The 16,782-nt window shown below is 47.8% G+C and overlaps 2 protein-coding genes across 2 annotated transcripts in view; both read left to right on the forward strand.

The window, feature by feature from the left end:
* LOC309541310 (uncharacterized protein) overlaps nt 1–3,031 on the forward strand; it is a 39,964-nt gene extending 36,933 nt beyond the window's left edge. The window contains exon 3 of the mRNA XM_082239041.1: nt 797–3,031. Coding sequence (XP_082095167.1) covers nt 1,058–2,737 — 1,680 coding nt within the window. The 5' untranslated portion in view covers nt 797–1,057 and the 3' untranslated portion in view covers nt 2,738–3,031. The remainder of the gene's footprint in view (nt 1–796) is intronic.
* The window catches only part of LOC309541359 (uncharacterized protein), a 38,627-nt gene that overhangs the window by 8,527 nt on the left and 13,318 nt on the right, over nt 1–16,782 (forward strand). The window lies entirely within an intron of this gene.

Genomic DNA, 16,782 nt, shown 5'->3' on the forward strand with positions numbered 1-16,782 from the left:
AAACGAATTGCCCTATGGGGTTGCTTCGCAAGACGAAAAAATCTTGCGCGTCCCCGCGGGTTTTTTTCACTCCCCCCCTTTTCCTAAGCCGCCTATCAGCTGTTCCGCTGAAAAACCCGCTTAACAGCTGATCAGGGAAAGCCGCTAGACCGCTGTAGCGCTAATCAATGGGCTTGCTTCGCAAGACGAAAAAATCGCTAGACGACAAGAATCGCGGAACGGATTCTTTTCGTCTTGCGAGGCACCACTGTAGATGGAGGTCCATCTCCAAGAACAGGAGTTTCCCTGAGCACCCATTCAGCTGACCCCAAGCACCAAGCCTTGTCACTAGTTCTCTGACTGACCCAGACCACAATCCCTGGAGAAGATGTAGACCTGGGCCTCCCAAAATGGTCCACATGGACCTCTTGTGGCCAATGAGACTGTGCAGGTGATTCATAAAGATCTAGAGGTGGATGCAGGATTATGATGCAGAGGATGGGGAATGTCCAAAGGAACGCTGGACCAGAGAAAGAGAGGGCCTGTTCACGGACAGAGAGCAGATGCCTTTCTGTGAGGAAACAATTGATTTGAAAAGGCTGTATTCCAAGATCATGCTGCTTTATTAGCGATGATTGAGGATTATGTAAGGTGGTGATGCATTACTAACATTTGATGACATTGCTTTTTCATTTCCAAAAATTTGGGAACATGGGTAGGACAGTGGAGAATGTAGGAGATGTTGAAATAAGAGAAGGGGCTAATGGAGCTTGATGTGCTCTCTTTCCCTTTGTTCTCTTCCTTGAAACCCAAACAGGATTTCCTTTCCTCCCACTCTGAAGAAGGTGATGGAGAAGACATTCAGAATTCCAAGGAATGGGGCACCTTTCGTTTCATTAGGAATAGGAATTAAAATGTGTGAAATGTGGGATATGCAACATTGAATGAGGACACATAGCTCACATCAATGACTCTGAGAGGAGAAACCATTTAAAAGTATGGTGTTTCGGAAAAGTTTCACTGATAGTGGAAAACTTAGAACACATCAGCGGACTCACATGGACAAGAAAGGATTACAATGCAGGGATTGTGGAAGAACTTCAGTCAGAGAGGATTCCCCAATATACATCACCGGACTCACACAGGGGAAAAACCATTTAAATGCATGGAGTGCGGGAAAAGCTTCCGTCAGAGTGGACACTTAAGTTCACATCTACGGACTCACACAGGGGAGAAACCATATAAATGTATAGAGTCCGGAAAGAGCTTTAGTGATAGTAGAGACCTTAGAAAACATCAACGGATTCACACAGGGGAGAAACCATATAAATGTATAGAGTGCGGAAAGAGCTTTAGTTGGTGTGGAGACTTTAGAAAGCACCAACGTATTCACACAGGGGAGAAACCATTTCAATGTATGGAGTGTGGAAAAAGCTTCTGTCGGAGTGGACAGTTAAGTTCACACCTACTGATTCACACGGGTGAAAAACCTTTTAAATGCATAGAGTGTGGGAAGAGCTTCAGGCGGAATGCAGAACTTAAATTACACCAGCGAAGTCACACTGGTGAAAAACCATATAAATGTGTGGAGTGTGGAAAGAGATTCATTCAGATTGGGCACTGCAATATGCATCAACGGACTCACACAGGGGAGAAACCATATAAATGTATAGAGTGCGGAAAGAGCTTCAGTGATAGTGGGGACCTTAGAAAACATCAACGGTCTCACACAGGGGAGAAACCATATAAATGTATAGAGTGCGGAAAGAGCTTCAGTCAGAGTGGAGACCTTAGAAAACATCAATGGATTCACACAGGGGAGAAACCATTTCAATGTATGGAGTGTGGAAAAAGCTTCTGTCGGAGTGGACACTTAAGTTCACATCAACGGACTCACACGGGTGAAAAACCATTTCAATGTATGGAGTGTGGAAAGAGCTTCAGTCGGAGTGGACACCTCAATAAACATCACCAGACTCACACAGGGGAGAAACCATTTCAATGTATGGAGTGTGGAAAGAGCTTCAGTCAGAGTGGACACCTCAATAGACATCACCAGACTCACACAGGGGAGAAACCATATAAATGTATGGAGTGTGGAAAGAGCTTCAGTCAGAGTGATAGACTTAGAATACATCAACGGACTCACATGGGTGAAAAACCATATAAATGTATGGAGTGTGGAAAGAGCTTCAGTAAGATTGGAAACCGCAATATGCATCAACGGATTCACACAATGGAGAAACCATTTAAATGTATGGAGTGTGAAAAGAGCTTTAGTGATAGTGGATACCTTAGAAGACATCAACGGATTCACACAGGGGAGAAACCATATAAATGTATGGAGTGTGGAAAGAGCTTCAGTTTCGATGCAGGCCTTAGATCACATCAACAGACTCACACAGGCAGGGGAAAACCATATGAATGTATGGCATGCGGGAAGAGCTTCAGTCAAAAAGGAGACCTTAAATTACACCAGCAGACTCACAAAGGGGAGAATCCATTTAATGCATGGAATGTGGAAAGAGCTTCCGTTTCAATGCAAGCCTTAGAAGACATCAACTGGCTCACACAGGGGGAAAACCATTTAAATGCATTGAGTGCGGAAAGAGCTTCAGTCAGAATGGAGACCTTAAAACACATCAATGGATATACACAGGGGAGAAACCATATAAATGTGTGGACTGTGGAAAGAGCTTCATTCAGATTGGAAACCTTAGAAAACATCAACGGACTCATAAAGGGTGAAACCATTTAAATGCATTGAGTGCAGAAAGAGCTACAGTCGAAATGGAAACCTTAAGACACATCAACGGATTCACACAGGGGAGAAAACATTTAAATGTATGGAATGTGGAAAAAGCTTCAGTAAGAGTGGACACCTCAATATACATCAACGGACACACACAGGGGAGAAACCATAAGAATGCATGGAATGTGGAAAGAGCTTCAGTTTCTTTTCTTTTTATATATATATAATATTTATTAAGATTTTTGAAATATTACCGTAAAAATAAAAAGAAAAAGAAAAATACAAAATAAAAACAGTTAAAAACACTTATTTTCCTTTAGCTTATTTCCCAGACATCCTCATACCTCCCTTTTTTGTATTCCGCTTCAATTCATTGGTTCAGCAAATCCTTACCATTAGATTTTAACCCAATTATAACCCCTTTTCATATTCTCTTAAAGCATTACAGCTGGGAACCCTTAATTGCTATCCAACATTATTCTATCATTCATTAATTTTACACTATTTCTGTAGATAGTCTTTAAATTTCTTCCAATCTTCTTCCACCGACTCTTCTCCCTGGTCTCGGATTCTGCTAGTCATTTCTACCAGTTCCATGTAATCCATCACCTTCATCTGCCATTCTTCCAAAGTGGGTAGTTCTTGTGTCTTCCAATACTTTGCAATGAGTATTCTTGCTGCTGTTGTAGCGTACATAAAAAAAGTTCTGTCCTTCTTTGACACCAATTGGCCAACAATGCCCAGAAGAAAGGCCTCTGGTTTCTTCAAGAAGGTATATTTAAATACCTTTTTCAGTTCATTATATATCATTTCCCAGAAGGCCTTAATCCTTGGGCACGTCCACCAAAGGTGAAAGAATATACCTTCAGTTTCTTTACATTTCCAGCATTTATTATTGGGCAAATGATAATTTTTTGCAAGCTTGACTGGGGTCATGTACCACCTGTATATCATTTTCATAATATTCTCTCTTAAGGCATTGCATGCCGTAAACTTCATACCTGTGGTCCATAACTGTTCCCAGTCAGCAAACATAATATTATGTCCAACATCTTGTGCCCATTTAATCATAGCAGATTTCATCGTTTCATCCTGAGTATTCCATTTCAACAGCAAGTTATACATCTTTGACAAAATCTTAGTTTTGGGTTCTAACAGTTCTGTTTCTAATTTTGATTTTTCCACCTGGAAGCCAATTTTCTTATCCAAATTATATGCCTCCATTATCTGATAATAATGAAGCCAGTCTCGCACTTTGTTTTTTAATTTCTCAAAACTCTGCAGTTTCAGTCTATCTCCTTGTTCCAAAATTTCCCAATATTTCGGCCATTTGGCCTCCATATTGAGCCTTTTCAGAGCTTTCGCTTCCATCGGTGACAACCACCTTGGGGTTTTATTTTCCAATAAATCCTTGTATCTTATCCAAACATTAAACAATGCTCTCCTGACAGTATGATTTTTGAATGCTTTATGTGCTTTGACCTTATCATACCATAAATATGCATGCCATCCAAATACGTTGTTAAATCCTTCTGGATCCAAAATATCTGTATTTTCAAGAAGTAGCCATTCTTTCAACCAGCAAGAAGCTGCTGATTCATAGTAAAGTTTAAAGTCTGGCAGGGCAAATCCACCCCTTTCCTTTGCATCAGTTAATGTCTTAAATTTTATTCTGGGCTTCTTGCCCTGCCAGACAAATCTAGAGATATCTCTCTGCCACTTCTTAAAACAGTCCATCTTGTCCACAGTTTGCTATGTCTGAAACAAAAACAACATTCTAGGCAATACATTCATTTTTATCACAGCAATACGACGCAACAGTGAAAGCTTCTGTCCAACATGTTTCATAATTATCTTTAAATAAGTTCCCATTTTTGGCTGTCATATTAATCCCCAAGTATTTCACTTTCTTAATCACAGTCAGGCCTGTCTCATTCTGAAACCTCTCTCTTTCAATCGGTGTTAAATTTTTCTCTAAAACCTTAGTTTTTAGCTTGTTCAGTTTAAATCCTGCCACTTGACCAAATTCTTGAATTAATTCTAAAACCCTTTTAGTACTAGATTCTGGCTCCTGTAACGTCAATACTGAGTCATCTGCAAATGCTCTCAGTTTGTACTGTTTGGCTCCGACCTGTATACCTTTAACCAACCGGTCCCTTCTAATCATATTCAGCAGAACCTCCAGGACCGATATGAAAAGCAGTGGGGAGATAGGGCACCCCTTTTTCTATCTTAAATTCTTCCATCACCACATTATTTATAATTAATTTAGCCTTTTGTTCAGAGTATATTGCACCTATACCATTTTCAAAACCTTGGCCTACCCCCATCCCCTGTAGGTTCTTCTTCATGAAACTTCAAGAGATATTGTCAAAAGCTTTCTCCGCATCCACAAATATCAGAACTGCTTTAGTGTTTATATTCACTTCTAGTTTTTCCAAAATATCAATTATGTTCCTCAAATTATCAGACAAGTGTCTTCCCGGGAGAAAGCCCGCTTGGTCTTTATGAATCTCTTCCATCAATACAAAGAGCTTCAGTTTCAATGCAAGCGTTAGAAGACATCATCTGACTCACACAGGGGAGAAACCATTTAAATGTATGGAGTTTGGAAGGAGCTTCAGTCCAAGTGGAACCCTTGATTTGCATCAACAAATTCCCACATGAGAGAAACCATATAAATGTCAAGTAGACAGAGGTTCAGTCCTAGTGGAACTCCTACATCTACAGACTCATGGACAGGAAGAACTTTAACAGTTGACACCCTACAAACCCATCAACCCTCAAAGAGGAGAAGCTGTTTAAAGGGAAAGATTGCAGAAAGTGCTTTAGGTATAATGAAGTGTTTAAGGAACATCTAAGGACTCAGAGGGGAGAACCCATTGAGATGTATGGAGTGAGGAACGTGTTCCTTTCAGAGTCCACTCTTTTCTTCACAGCAATGAACTCAACTCAGCAGGAAATCCATCTTAAAAGCATGTCATGTATTTGAGGTTCTGGTGTTTATATGTAAAATTGTATAGTAATGAAATAATGAGGGTAATGTCTCACACTAGTGAGTATAGTTACAGATAGGTAGCCGTGTTGGTCTGCCATAGTCAAAATAAAAAAATTCCTTCCTGTAGCACCTAAAAGACCAACTAAGTTAGTTCTTGGTATAAGCTTTCGTGTGCATGCACACTTCTTCAGATACACAGGAAGGATTTTTTTTTATTTTGACTGTTGTTGTTTAGTCGTTTAGTCGTGTCCGACTCTTCGTGACCCCATGGACCAGAGCACGCCAGGCACTTCTGTCCTCCACTGCCTCCCGCAGTTTGATCAAACTCATGCTGGTAGCTTCAAGAACACCAGCATTATTTTGACTAGTGAGTATAATTTTAGATGTAAGGTACCTTTTGATAGGGAGGGGGATAGGGAGGGGGAGTTGGTGAATCTGGATTTCTGGTGGTGAGTGAGGATTAGGGCTGGGCGATCTATTAATCTCATCCTATACCGGTTTCTAGACCACATTGTGATAACTTTTCAAAAACAATTGATATGGCAACACCCCACAGATCACAGTTTGTGTTTTTGGGATGCTCATTTGCCTGGAAGCAGCTGGCAGAAAGCTTTTCTTCATGAAGCCCCTGCAGATGCCGAGTTCCTGACTTCCCTCCCAGATGACAGGAAGCGAAAGAAACACCTCCATTGCCCTGTTTCCTTCCAGCCTCTTTCCTCCCTTGCTCCCTTCTGCCGGTTTGTGTGCCTGACTTAGATATCTTGTGTGGTGTATTTTTTTACTGCTGAAACTGGATTTGCTCTCAAGAGCCAAGTTTTGTGCCTCACTGGGGATCCAGTGAGAACTGTATGCTTTGAAAGCTCAGTAAACTATTACTGAAGAAGTCCTGCTGCCTCTGTGTGTGTTTCTGACCTCAGTGTGGGACTTGCTCTGCACGTGGCCCCTACCCTGCTGCTACTTGGCTCATGCCCTGGAGTTGCTCTACTCAAGCATGCAAGACGGTTTTTGCACCAAACTCTGTCATCCCCCCCCACCGCATCATCTCCAAGCACTGATTCTTCACCCAAACTTCATCCCTGCCTCCTAAGCATTCTGAAGAAAACTGATAATACTGTAAGTTAATGGGTGATTTCCCCCCAAGCCTAATTGCAAGAGGGGAACGGAAGAACTGCAGGGACCATGGAAGTCTCCTGATGGGCCCATCTTCACTCTTGAACCCCATGGGGCAACCCCAGAGCTCCAGCTTTTTCTGGGGTTTGGGGAAGGTAGTATTTTTCCATAGTCCCAGAAGTTTTTATTCAGTCATGCTGCTAGGGAGTTTTCCTACCAGAGGCCCACAGATCATATTGCTATCATACTGATTTTACTGTTGTTTCTGCTTTTGCTGTCATGGGACAGCTGGGTGCCAGGCGGGGGGGAAAGTTGGGGGACCTACAAGGGAAGAAGGCTTAGATCCTGGGGACTTGTGGTGGGATGGCAGTGAGCAGAAAGAGGGAGGAAAGGGAGCAGAACGGGAGGGGAGGCGTTGGAAGCTGAGGAGGAAACAGGGTTTGGTGAGGAGGAAGAGGCTGGGGCAGAGAGCAGTTCGGGCTTAGAGGGAGGAGAGGAGGGGGCCAGGAGACCCAGAGGAGGCCGGCTGCTGAAGCATCCAGGGAGACTCCCCCTCCTGCTGCAACCAGCTCCCATCTCCCCTGGTCTCCTAGAGCACACAGAGAAACCCTGTTCAGACCCCATGAGCCTGTACATTATATTAACAGTTGTTTGGTTTTTTGTCCCAACATGCATCACTTTAATCTCATTGACAATGAACTGTATTTTCTGCCCATTCACCCCGTTTGGAGAGGTCCTTTTGGAGCTCCTTGCAATCTCTCTTTGTTTGAACAACCCTGGACAATTTACTGCCATCAGCAAACTTTGTCCCCTCCCTGCCCCCTCCTAAGTCTAGATCATTTATGAACAAGTTGAAAAGCCACAGGTCCCAATACTGATCTTGAGGGGACTCCGCTTCTGCTCCTCTCCATTCAGAGTACCGTCCCTTTCTTAGTACGTGTTCCTCCCTCCCTCCTTCCTTCTGCGCTGCAGAGGGAACCCTGCAGAAAAGTTCTGGGGTGAATTTTGCTTCCCCACACATCCAACACTGGTCAGCATTCAGGGAAATGGAAGAGGAAAGCTGGCCACAATCCAAGAGACTGAGGTCAGCAGAAAGCGAAGCAAAGCCTACTCCAAGGGAAACCTCTTCAGCTTCCAGCCCGTCTGCTCCCACAATGGCTGGAGAAGAATTGCCATTTGGGAACGGCACAGCTGAATGGAATCCCCACAATCGCTCCTGCTGGAGGAATAGGGGCACTTAGCCCTATACTATATAATAATAATAATAATTTATTATTTATACCCCGCCCATCTGGCTGAGTTTCCCCAGCCACTCTGGGCGGCTCCCAATCAGTGTTAAAAACAATACAGCGTTACATATTAAAAACTTCCCTGAACAGGGCTGCCTTAAGATGTTTTCTGAATGTCAGGTAATTATTTATCTCTTCGACATCTGATGTGAGGGCATTCCATAGGGCGGGCACCACTACCGAGAAGGCCCTCTGGTTCCCTGTAGCCTCACTTCTCGCAATGAGGGAACTGCCAGAAGGCCCTCGGCGCTGGATCTCAGTGTCCAGGCTGAACGATGGGGGTGGAGACGCTCCTTCAGGTATACAGGACCAAGGCCGTTTAGGGCTTTAAAGGTCAGCACCAACACTTTGAATCGTGCTCAGAAACGTACTGGGAGCCAATGCAGATCTCTAAGAACCGGTGTTATGTGGTCCCAGTGGCCACTCCCAGTCACCAGTCTAGCTGCCGCATTCTGGATTAATTGCAGTTTCCGGGTCACCTTCAAAGGTAGCCCCATGTAGAGCGCGTTGCAGTAGTCCAAGCGTGAGATAACTAGAGCATGCACCACTCTGGCGAGACAGTTCGCGGGCAGGTAGGGTCTTAGCCTGCGTACCAGGTGGAGCTGGTAGACAGCTGCCCTGGACAGAGTTAACCTGTGCCTCCATGGACAGCTGTGAGTCCAAAATGACTCCCAGGCTGCGCACCTGGTCCTTCAGGGGCACAGTTACCCCATTCAAGACCAGGTAATCCCCCACACCAACCCGCTCCCTGTCCCCCAAAAACAGTACTTCTGTCTTGTCGGGATTCAACCTCAATCTGTTAGCCGCCATCCATCCTCCAACCGCCTCCAGGCACTCACACAGGACCTTCACCGCCTTCACTGGTTCTGATTTAAAGGAGAGGTAGAGCTGGGTGTCATCTGCATACTGATGAACACCCAGTCCAAACCCCCTGATGATCTCTCCCAGCGGCCGCATGTAGATGTTGAAAAGCATGGGGGAGAGGACAGAACCCTGAGGCACCCCACAAGTGAGAGCCCAGGGGTCTGAACACTCATTCCCCCACCACCACTTTCTGAACACGGCCCAGGAGGAAGGAGCGGAACCACTGTATAACAGTGCCCCCAGCTCCCAGCCCCTCAAGACGGTCCAGAAGGATGTTATGGTCGATGGTGTCAAAGGCCGCTGAGAGATCCAGCAGAACTAGGAAACAGCTCTCACCTTTGTCCCTAGCCCACCGGAGATCATCAGCCAGCGCGACCAAGGCAGTTTCAGTCCCATGGTGAGGCCTGAATCCCGATTGGAAGGGATCCAAATGGTCCGTTTCCTCCAGGCATGCTTGGAGTTGTTCAGCAACCACCCGCTCAATCACCTTGCCCAAGAATGGCAGATTTGAGACTGGGCGATAGTTGGCCAAATTGGCCGGGTCTAAAGATGTTTTTTTAAGAAGCGGTTTAATGACCGCCTCTTTCAGCGGGTCTGGGAAGGCTCCCTCACAGAGGGAAGCATTCACCACCCCGCAGAGCCCATCGTCCAGCCCTTCCCGGCTTGCTTTTATTAGCCAGGATGGGCAAGGATCAAGGAGACAGGTGGTTGGTTTCACGCGCCCAAGCAGCCTGTCCACATCCTCGCAGGTAACAGATTGGAATTGATCAAAAAACTTTGCAAAAGCAAAAAACTTTGCAAAAGCATTGCAGGAGATCTTGGGGTCCCTACCAGGCCCCAGTGGTACAGGTGGTTCTGATAGATTGTGAACCACCTGAAAAAGTCTCCTGCTGCTGTTTTCTGCAGATGCAGTGGAGGCGGCGAAGAAGGCCCTCTTCGCCGTCACCATTGCCACTTGGTAGGCTCGACGTTGAGCTCTAACCCGTGTCCGGTCTGATTCAGAATGAGTTTTCTGCCACCGGCGCTCTAGCCGTCTCAACGATTGTTTCATTGCCCTCAGATCTGTGGAAAACCACGGGGCTGTCTGGGCTCCATGCAATCGGAGAGGGCGCTTCGGAGCCAGACAGTCAATAGCCCTGGTTAACTCTGCATTCCAGCGGGCCACCAGGGAATCAGCTGAAAGGCCATCAACATGGGATAAAGCATCCCCTACCGCTCTCTGGAAGCCAATTGGATCCATTAAGTGGTGGGGGCGGACCATCCGAATCGGTCCCACCTCCCTGCAGAGGGTGATGGCCAGTGATAAGGAAAATCCCGGGTTGAGAGGGCCCATCTCGTCCCCCATGAGTCTGTGAGGTCAGTGAAAGAAGGAAGTTAAACTCCGCTAACCTTGAAGAGTTACCCACCTCTGGAACGAATTAAGTTCGTAACTAGAGGTACCACTGTAATCTGGAGCAAACCAGCGATCAGTAGACCATGATCTTTATTGTTGTGCAAGAGATTTCCACACAGAGCAAGAACCCCGAGCCTGGGATGACATCAACCTTTTTAACTCCCCCCCCCCTCACCCAGAATACATTTTGAGCAGCATCCTCACTAGTATGTCACAAGTGGGGAGGGGTATCAAAGGGTTACACAAGTTCAGCAGTTCGTCCTTCTATCAGATACATCTCCGGACACCTCTCAAGTACCCACCACCCAGAGAACAATAAAACTATCGACATACATCCTTGCCCTCAGGGCTTTATGCGCTCAGGGGATTATGGCAGGAGGCCCTGTTCTTACGGCCTGCGTGACTATCCGCTTCGAGGGTCATGGAGGAGGGTGAAGCCTAAATTCACCTTAAAATGGCATTGGAATGGGAAGAATTGGTTAAAGAATGGATATTATATGAATTTGCAAAGTTAGGTATCTTTCCCTGAGCTGTCAAGCTGAAAGGATACATTCAGACACAATCTTTGTAACAGTGTAGCAACTTTAGGCAATCGAAACCAAAATGGATACATTTAATATACGTTGCCCATAGTCTGAGCAGCAGGAGGGCGCTGAGACAACCGTGCAAAGGCTGAGCTGAATGGCTGGTTTGCAGAGAGTTCCAGCCGTCTACGGATTCCCCCATTGCCTAGCTGTCAAAGCATAGCACTCTTGATTGGTGAGCTTCAGTTATTCATAAATCCCATTCATAAAACCCAAAGTCCGTAAATCCCATTCATAAAATGCAGAGACCGTATTTTCCTGTATTTATACGATGTGTGTGTTGTTCTTGTGCGACTGAGGGGAGAGGGGTTTTGGACCCAGGGGATAATGTCAGATGGTAAAGACACACACCCTTGTATTTTCCATGTCACCAGGACGGAATTCCCCCACCCTGGTCACACGCAGCTGGGCTCACTTGCCAAAGCCACCCGGAGGGCATGACTACAATTCCCATCATCCCTGACCACTGGTCTTCCAGCTAGGGGTGATGGGAGCCGTAGTCCAAAAGCAGCTGGAGACCCAAGTTTGGGAAACCCTGTTCTCCCTGAAGGACAAAGGGGGGCTCACTTGCACCAGAGCATCAGGTGAGCCCTGCAGGATCAGGCCCACGGGGCCCCTGTCCTCCCAGGGGCCAAGCAGGGGCCTCTTCTGGGAAGCCCACCGGCAGCACTTGAGCCCCAGAGAAGGGGGGAGGGGCATTTCTTCTAGGGACTTATTTCTGGGGTCCCCACGGTGCGCCCCAATCTGGCTCCACTCTGCCGGGGCAGCTGCGTTTTGTTTCGCTGTAGGTGAGCCTGCCCCCTGCAACGTGGGGCTCTTAAATGAACTTTGAGGGGGGCGGAGGGGCTGCAGCTTCCCCGCACTTGCGAAGCAGCCCTAGGAGCGGAGGGGAGGCAGGCAGCAGGAGGGCGATGGGGAGGAACCAGCGAGAAGGAGCTTCTGGAGCCTGGGCAGCCCCCTCCCCGCCTGCTCCCTGGAGGTTTCCTGAGCCCCTCTTTTCATTTCAAGGATTGGGGCCTTAGCACCCCGGGGTTGCTTTGCTCCGGTGGGGGGGAGGCGGAGCTATTTTGCTTCCTGAGGGCAGGAGTCACAATCCTGTCACATTGTTTTGTGTTGGGATTGTGTCAGGCGGTGAGGCTCAGGTGGGAAAAAGTTGAGAAGGAAAATATCCCGGGGTGCGGATTTACTCTGCTGCCCAGCTGGTCAGGGTGCCACTCCCCGCGGATCCCTCCGGTCAGCAAAAGAAGGAGTCTCCAGCCAAGTTAAAGGAGCAAAACAGCTGTCAGTTGACCTGATCTTTATTCGTTGCAACAAGGTTCTGAGACGGAAAAATTCTGGGTGCGTGGTTGCTCTGCCACCCAGCTCGTCAGACAGAGTCCGCGGGTCCTTGCGGAGAAGAAAGGAACTCAGCCGGACGCAGGAGCAAACTACGAAGATCCGAGTTTATTGCGCAACAGGTTCAAAACGAGATTGAACCCCGAGAATGGGGCGACATAGACTTTTAAAAGTTCCCTCCAAGTCCCAGAATACAGTGCAAGAAAACGTCATGAATACATTATGGGAAGGTTGAGTTTCACAGATTACATCATGAATATGTTACAAGAGGGTGGGTTTACACAGATTAGCATTTCAGGGAAGGGAGGGGGGAATATGCAGAGTAAGAGATATGCAAAAGATAAACACTCTTGAGTACCGGTGATGATAGAACAATGCTCCAGATATGCATCGTCTGTCACTTGGCATTGCCCGGAGGATAGGCCTGGCAGAACGATCTGACAGGATTAGGGTCTTCCTGCGTACGTGACCTGCCGTTTCGGGGATTATGGAGTCGGGGTTAGTATCATGGAGTCCGGGAAGAGCTGAGTCGAACGATGCCAAGATGAGGGAAATTGGAGTTACGGTTGATTTTATATTAATTTTCGAAGGTTTCAGCCCTTTGCCGGTCAAATGTGTATCAATAGATACATTGTAGCAAGAATGGATACATTGTAGCTAGATTTTGACAGTTTTACGAGGTCGCTGGTTTCGGATCCATTGTTCTCGCCGTGGGGGGCCGTCATCAGCTTGTCAGGGGGTTAAATGAGGCGTGCAAGAGCTAGCTGAGCTAGTCCTGCAAAGGGAATGCATTGTCCTGATTGGCTAAAGCGCGGCCATAGGAATAAGCGGGGATACAGCAACACACGGTCTACTCGTTATAAGTATGGAGCACGAATAGGCATAGCAGAGAGATATGGAGATATATTAGAGCTTATTTTGCTCGTGGAAGGGAAGGGAAAGGAGCGTTTCATTGGGGACTGAGGAAAGTGTGGTGCTTATGCAACGGTGAGGGGGCTGAGGGTGAGGGTACAGTGGGCACCTTCGAGGTCATTGCCTCGGACGTTCCAAAAGGAGGGGAGAAAGGAGGCACCCCCCTCGTTTCCGTATCAGTTCAAACACACAAAAAGTAGGAACACCGAGAATATGGTTGCATCAACTTTTAAGACTTTTACCCTGTTACCGTAAAATCTGGGTGCGAGGCTGCTCTGCCACCCAGCTCGTCGGACTAAGTCCGCGGGTCCCTGCGGAGGAAAATGAGCTCAGCCGGAGACAGGAGCAAGATGCAGAAGATCCAAGTTTATTGCGCAACAGGTTCAAGGCGAGATTGAACAGCGAGGAAGGGGTGACATGAACTTTTAAAACTTCCCTCCATGTCCCAGAATACAGTGCAAAATACATCCCAGTTACATCATGAATACTTTAAGAAGAGGTTGGGTTACACCGGATTAATATATGGAGGAGGGAGGGGGGGAATATGCAGAGCTGGAGATATGCGCAGATAAGCACATCCTGAGAAGACAATGGTCCATGTACGCGTAGTCTGCCATCTGGCATTGCCTGGAGGAAAGGCTTGGCAGAGTGATTTGACAGGATTAGGGCCTTGACACCTTGCTTGAGGGATTATGGAGGACAGGGGAGGTGTCATGGAGTCCTAGAGAAATTGAGCAAATTGGCACCGAAAGCAAGAAAATCGGTGTTACAGTTGATTTTCTATGAATTTCATAGATTTTATTTCCTTTTGACATTGACAATTGGACTCGGAAATAAATGGATATATTGTAGCGAAGAAGAAGGTGAAGAAGACATGCCCCCTCTCCATATCATACCCCCTTCCCCATAATAAATTTTCCAACAACTTCATCGATACATGACATGGGGTTTTCCCCCACAATTTTTTCTGCCCATTTCCCACAATACATTTTTCAACAGCATCATAGATGCATCACAAATATGTCACAAAGTAGGAGTCTTTGGCATTTAGAAACATGAGCCCTTCACCCACCCCGTCAATAACCCCAATTTCCCAAACCTCTTCCCCAAAGAACGTAATAGTATTTGCCCATCCCCCAGCTGAAAGGCTTTCCTGCCCTTCTCCCTTCAAAGTATCAGGATTCAACCCGCCATCCCGATGGATTTCTGCCTGGGGCATGTGCTGCCCTTGATCGCCTCCGGCCTGCTAAGGGATTCTGGAGTCAGGGGGAGCCCTGGATCCCCTAATTGGAGAGGAGTCATTAGACTTTGGAAGCAAGGAAACCGGTCAAACCGTAGAATTTTGGCGATTATTTGACGTTTCTTCAGCTCTCTATATTGGATAGTCGAGGACACAGTCCGATTCATGGAATCCGCTTCTGGCTCCAATTCTATAGGCTGCTTTTCTGAGCCTCTTGGCTGTTGTGCCTGGACGGGGCCTCTGTCCACGGTCCTTGTCCTGGCCTGAGTCAGAGGCTGGGATTTGGGGGGGGGGTCGTTTAGCTGCCCCCCTCCATTCCTGGTTTGAACAGCACCAAGACCTAAAACACGGAGGGATCTAAGCTCGCGGGGTGGGGGAGGGGAGGATGTTGCAATGCAAACCTTTTAGGAGGGACGGGACCCACTTGGCAGATCTTCTCCCCCCCCCTCAATTCTTTCCCTCCCCTCCTCCTCTCACCCCGCCCCCACAACCTCAGACCCTGCCCCCAAACATCCCACCCCTTCCTCCTCCTCCTCCAATCCGGTTTCTGCTCCGGGAATGTGGGGCGGGCAGCCCCCCTCCCAACCTGCCTGCTTCTCCCGGAAGTGGAGCTTCCACTCCGGATTGCTGCTCTGCCCCTTAGCTCGGGGGGGGGGGGCGCTTTCGGAAAGGGGAGGAGGATGGGAAGAGGAGGATCCCCGCCCCACGTGGATGTTGCAGGAAAGAAATGAGAATCGGGAGCGAGGACAAAGAGGTAAAGGGGTCGCGGGGGTAGGAGGGGGAGAATAGGACCCAGAGACCCGGCCAGCTCCCCCAAGCGCCTTCCGTGGGGCCTGGATCCCGGCACGCGTGCTGCGAAGGGGCGGAGATGGGGCGCCCACCCACGAGGACTCCCTGGCCCCCTTTCCCCCGCGCAGGCATCCCTAGGGCGCGGAGAGAAGCCAGGATAGAGACCCCCCGTCCCCCTTGCTAGTTTTGGGGGGCAATAGGGGCGGAGAGATGGGTCGCGCCTGGCGAGGGGTGAGCCAAGGGGGCCTTTGGGTGCAGGGGAGACTCCGGGAGAAAGGGCGGGGGTCGGGGAAGTAGGGAGAGAAGGGAGGGGCATCCTCGAGTCAGGGAAGCGCAGCATTAGCGGGGGGGGGGAGGGAGATAGGAAGACCAGTCTTTGGGGAGACATCTCCATCCTGACGCCCACGATGAATCTCCGGAGGGGCCGCCTTGGCTTCTCTCTCCCTTCAAAGCGACCAGAGAGGGTTCCCTGGAAAGTGGGGGTTCTGTCCCCCCACCCCTATTTTCCTGCAATCTCCATCCTCTTCCCACCCCATAAGCCCCTGCCCTGTCCAGACACAGCGCTTCTGCCCAGTCCAACCATTGGTCCCCTGAAGAGGAGAGGAAATCCCCAGAGGAAGAGGGGAGGGGGGAGGCCTTCTCAGAAGCGGCTCTTTGTTTCCGCAATCCCACCCAGGAAGCAGCCAGAAACCTTTTCCTCTCTCCCAGGCTTCCATCTTTATTGTCTTTTCTGCTGAGAATGAGGATAATGTACACCTGTCATCAGAAACAGGGGTGCAGAGTCCATGGAATGGCTCTCAGGATTGATCCAGAAGTTGCACCTCCAAAGCATTTCTGTTCCTCTTATTCTTTGTAGGCAATGTCAGAGTGACTGACAAGCTGAGATACAATCCTTCAGCATCCGATGACAGTGACTGCATGAATCTTCCCAGTCAAAGGACCCATTTTCATGATAGAATATGCCTGTGGCTGGAGGCTCTACACACCGGGTGTGCCTGTGCAGGCCAAAGACTGCCAGTATTAGTACAGGTGAGGTGTGTGTCATTCCCAAATTTACAGACTGTGTGTGAATGAGAGTTTGTGGGTGGGATTATAGTTTATGGCAACCCTGTGATTTTCTCCACCCATAACATTTTATGAGCTGATATTGAAGTACAAATTCCAAATTTATTACAAAAAATCACATGATAATAATAATAGTACAGTGGTACCTCGGGTTAAGAACTGAATTCATTCTGGAGGTCCGTTCTTAACCTGAAACTGTTCTTAACCTGTGATACCACTTTAGCTAATGGGGCCTCCTGCTGCCGCCGTGCGATTTCTGTTCTCATCCTGAAGCAAAGTTCTTAACAAAAGGTACTATTTCTGGGTTAGCAGAGTCTGTAACCTGAAGCGCCTGTAACCCGAGGTACCACTCTAGACGTTATAGTATTAGAATTTCCCCCCAGTCACTCTGGGCAGCTTACAGTACATATAGGTAAAGATAAAGGGACCCCTGACCGGAAAGTCCAGTTGCGGCCAACTCTGGGGTTGCGGC

This window comes from Podarcis vaucheri (assembly GCF_965113315.1).
Source record: "Podarcis vaucheri genome assembly, chromosome: 10".
Taxonomy (NCBI): Eukaryota; Metazoa; Chordata; class Lepidosauria; order Squamata; family Lacertidae; genus Podarcis; species Podarcis vaucheri.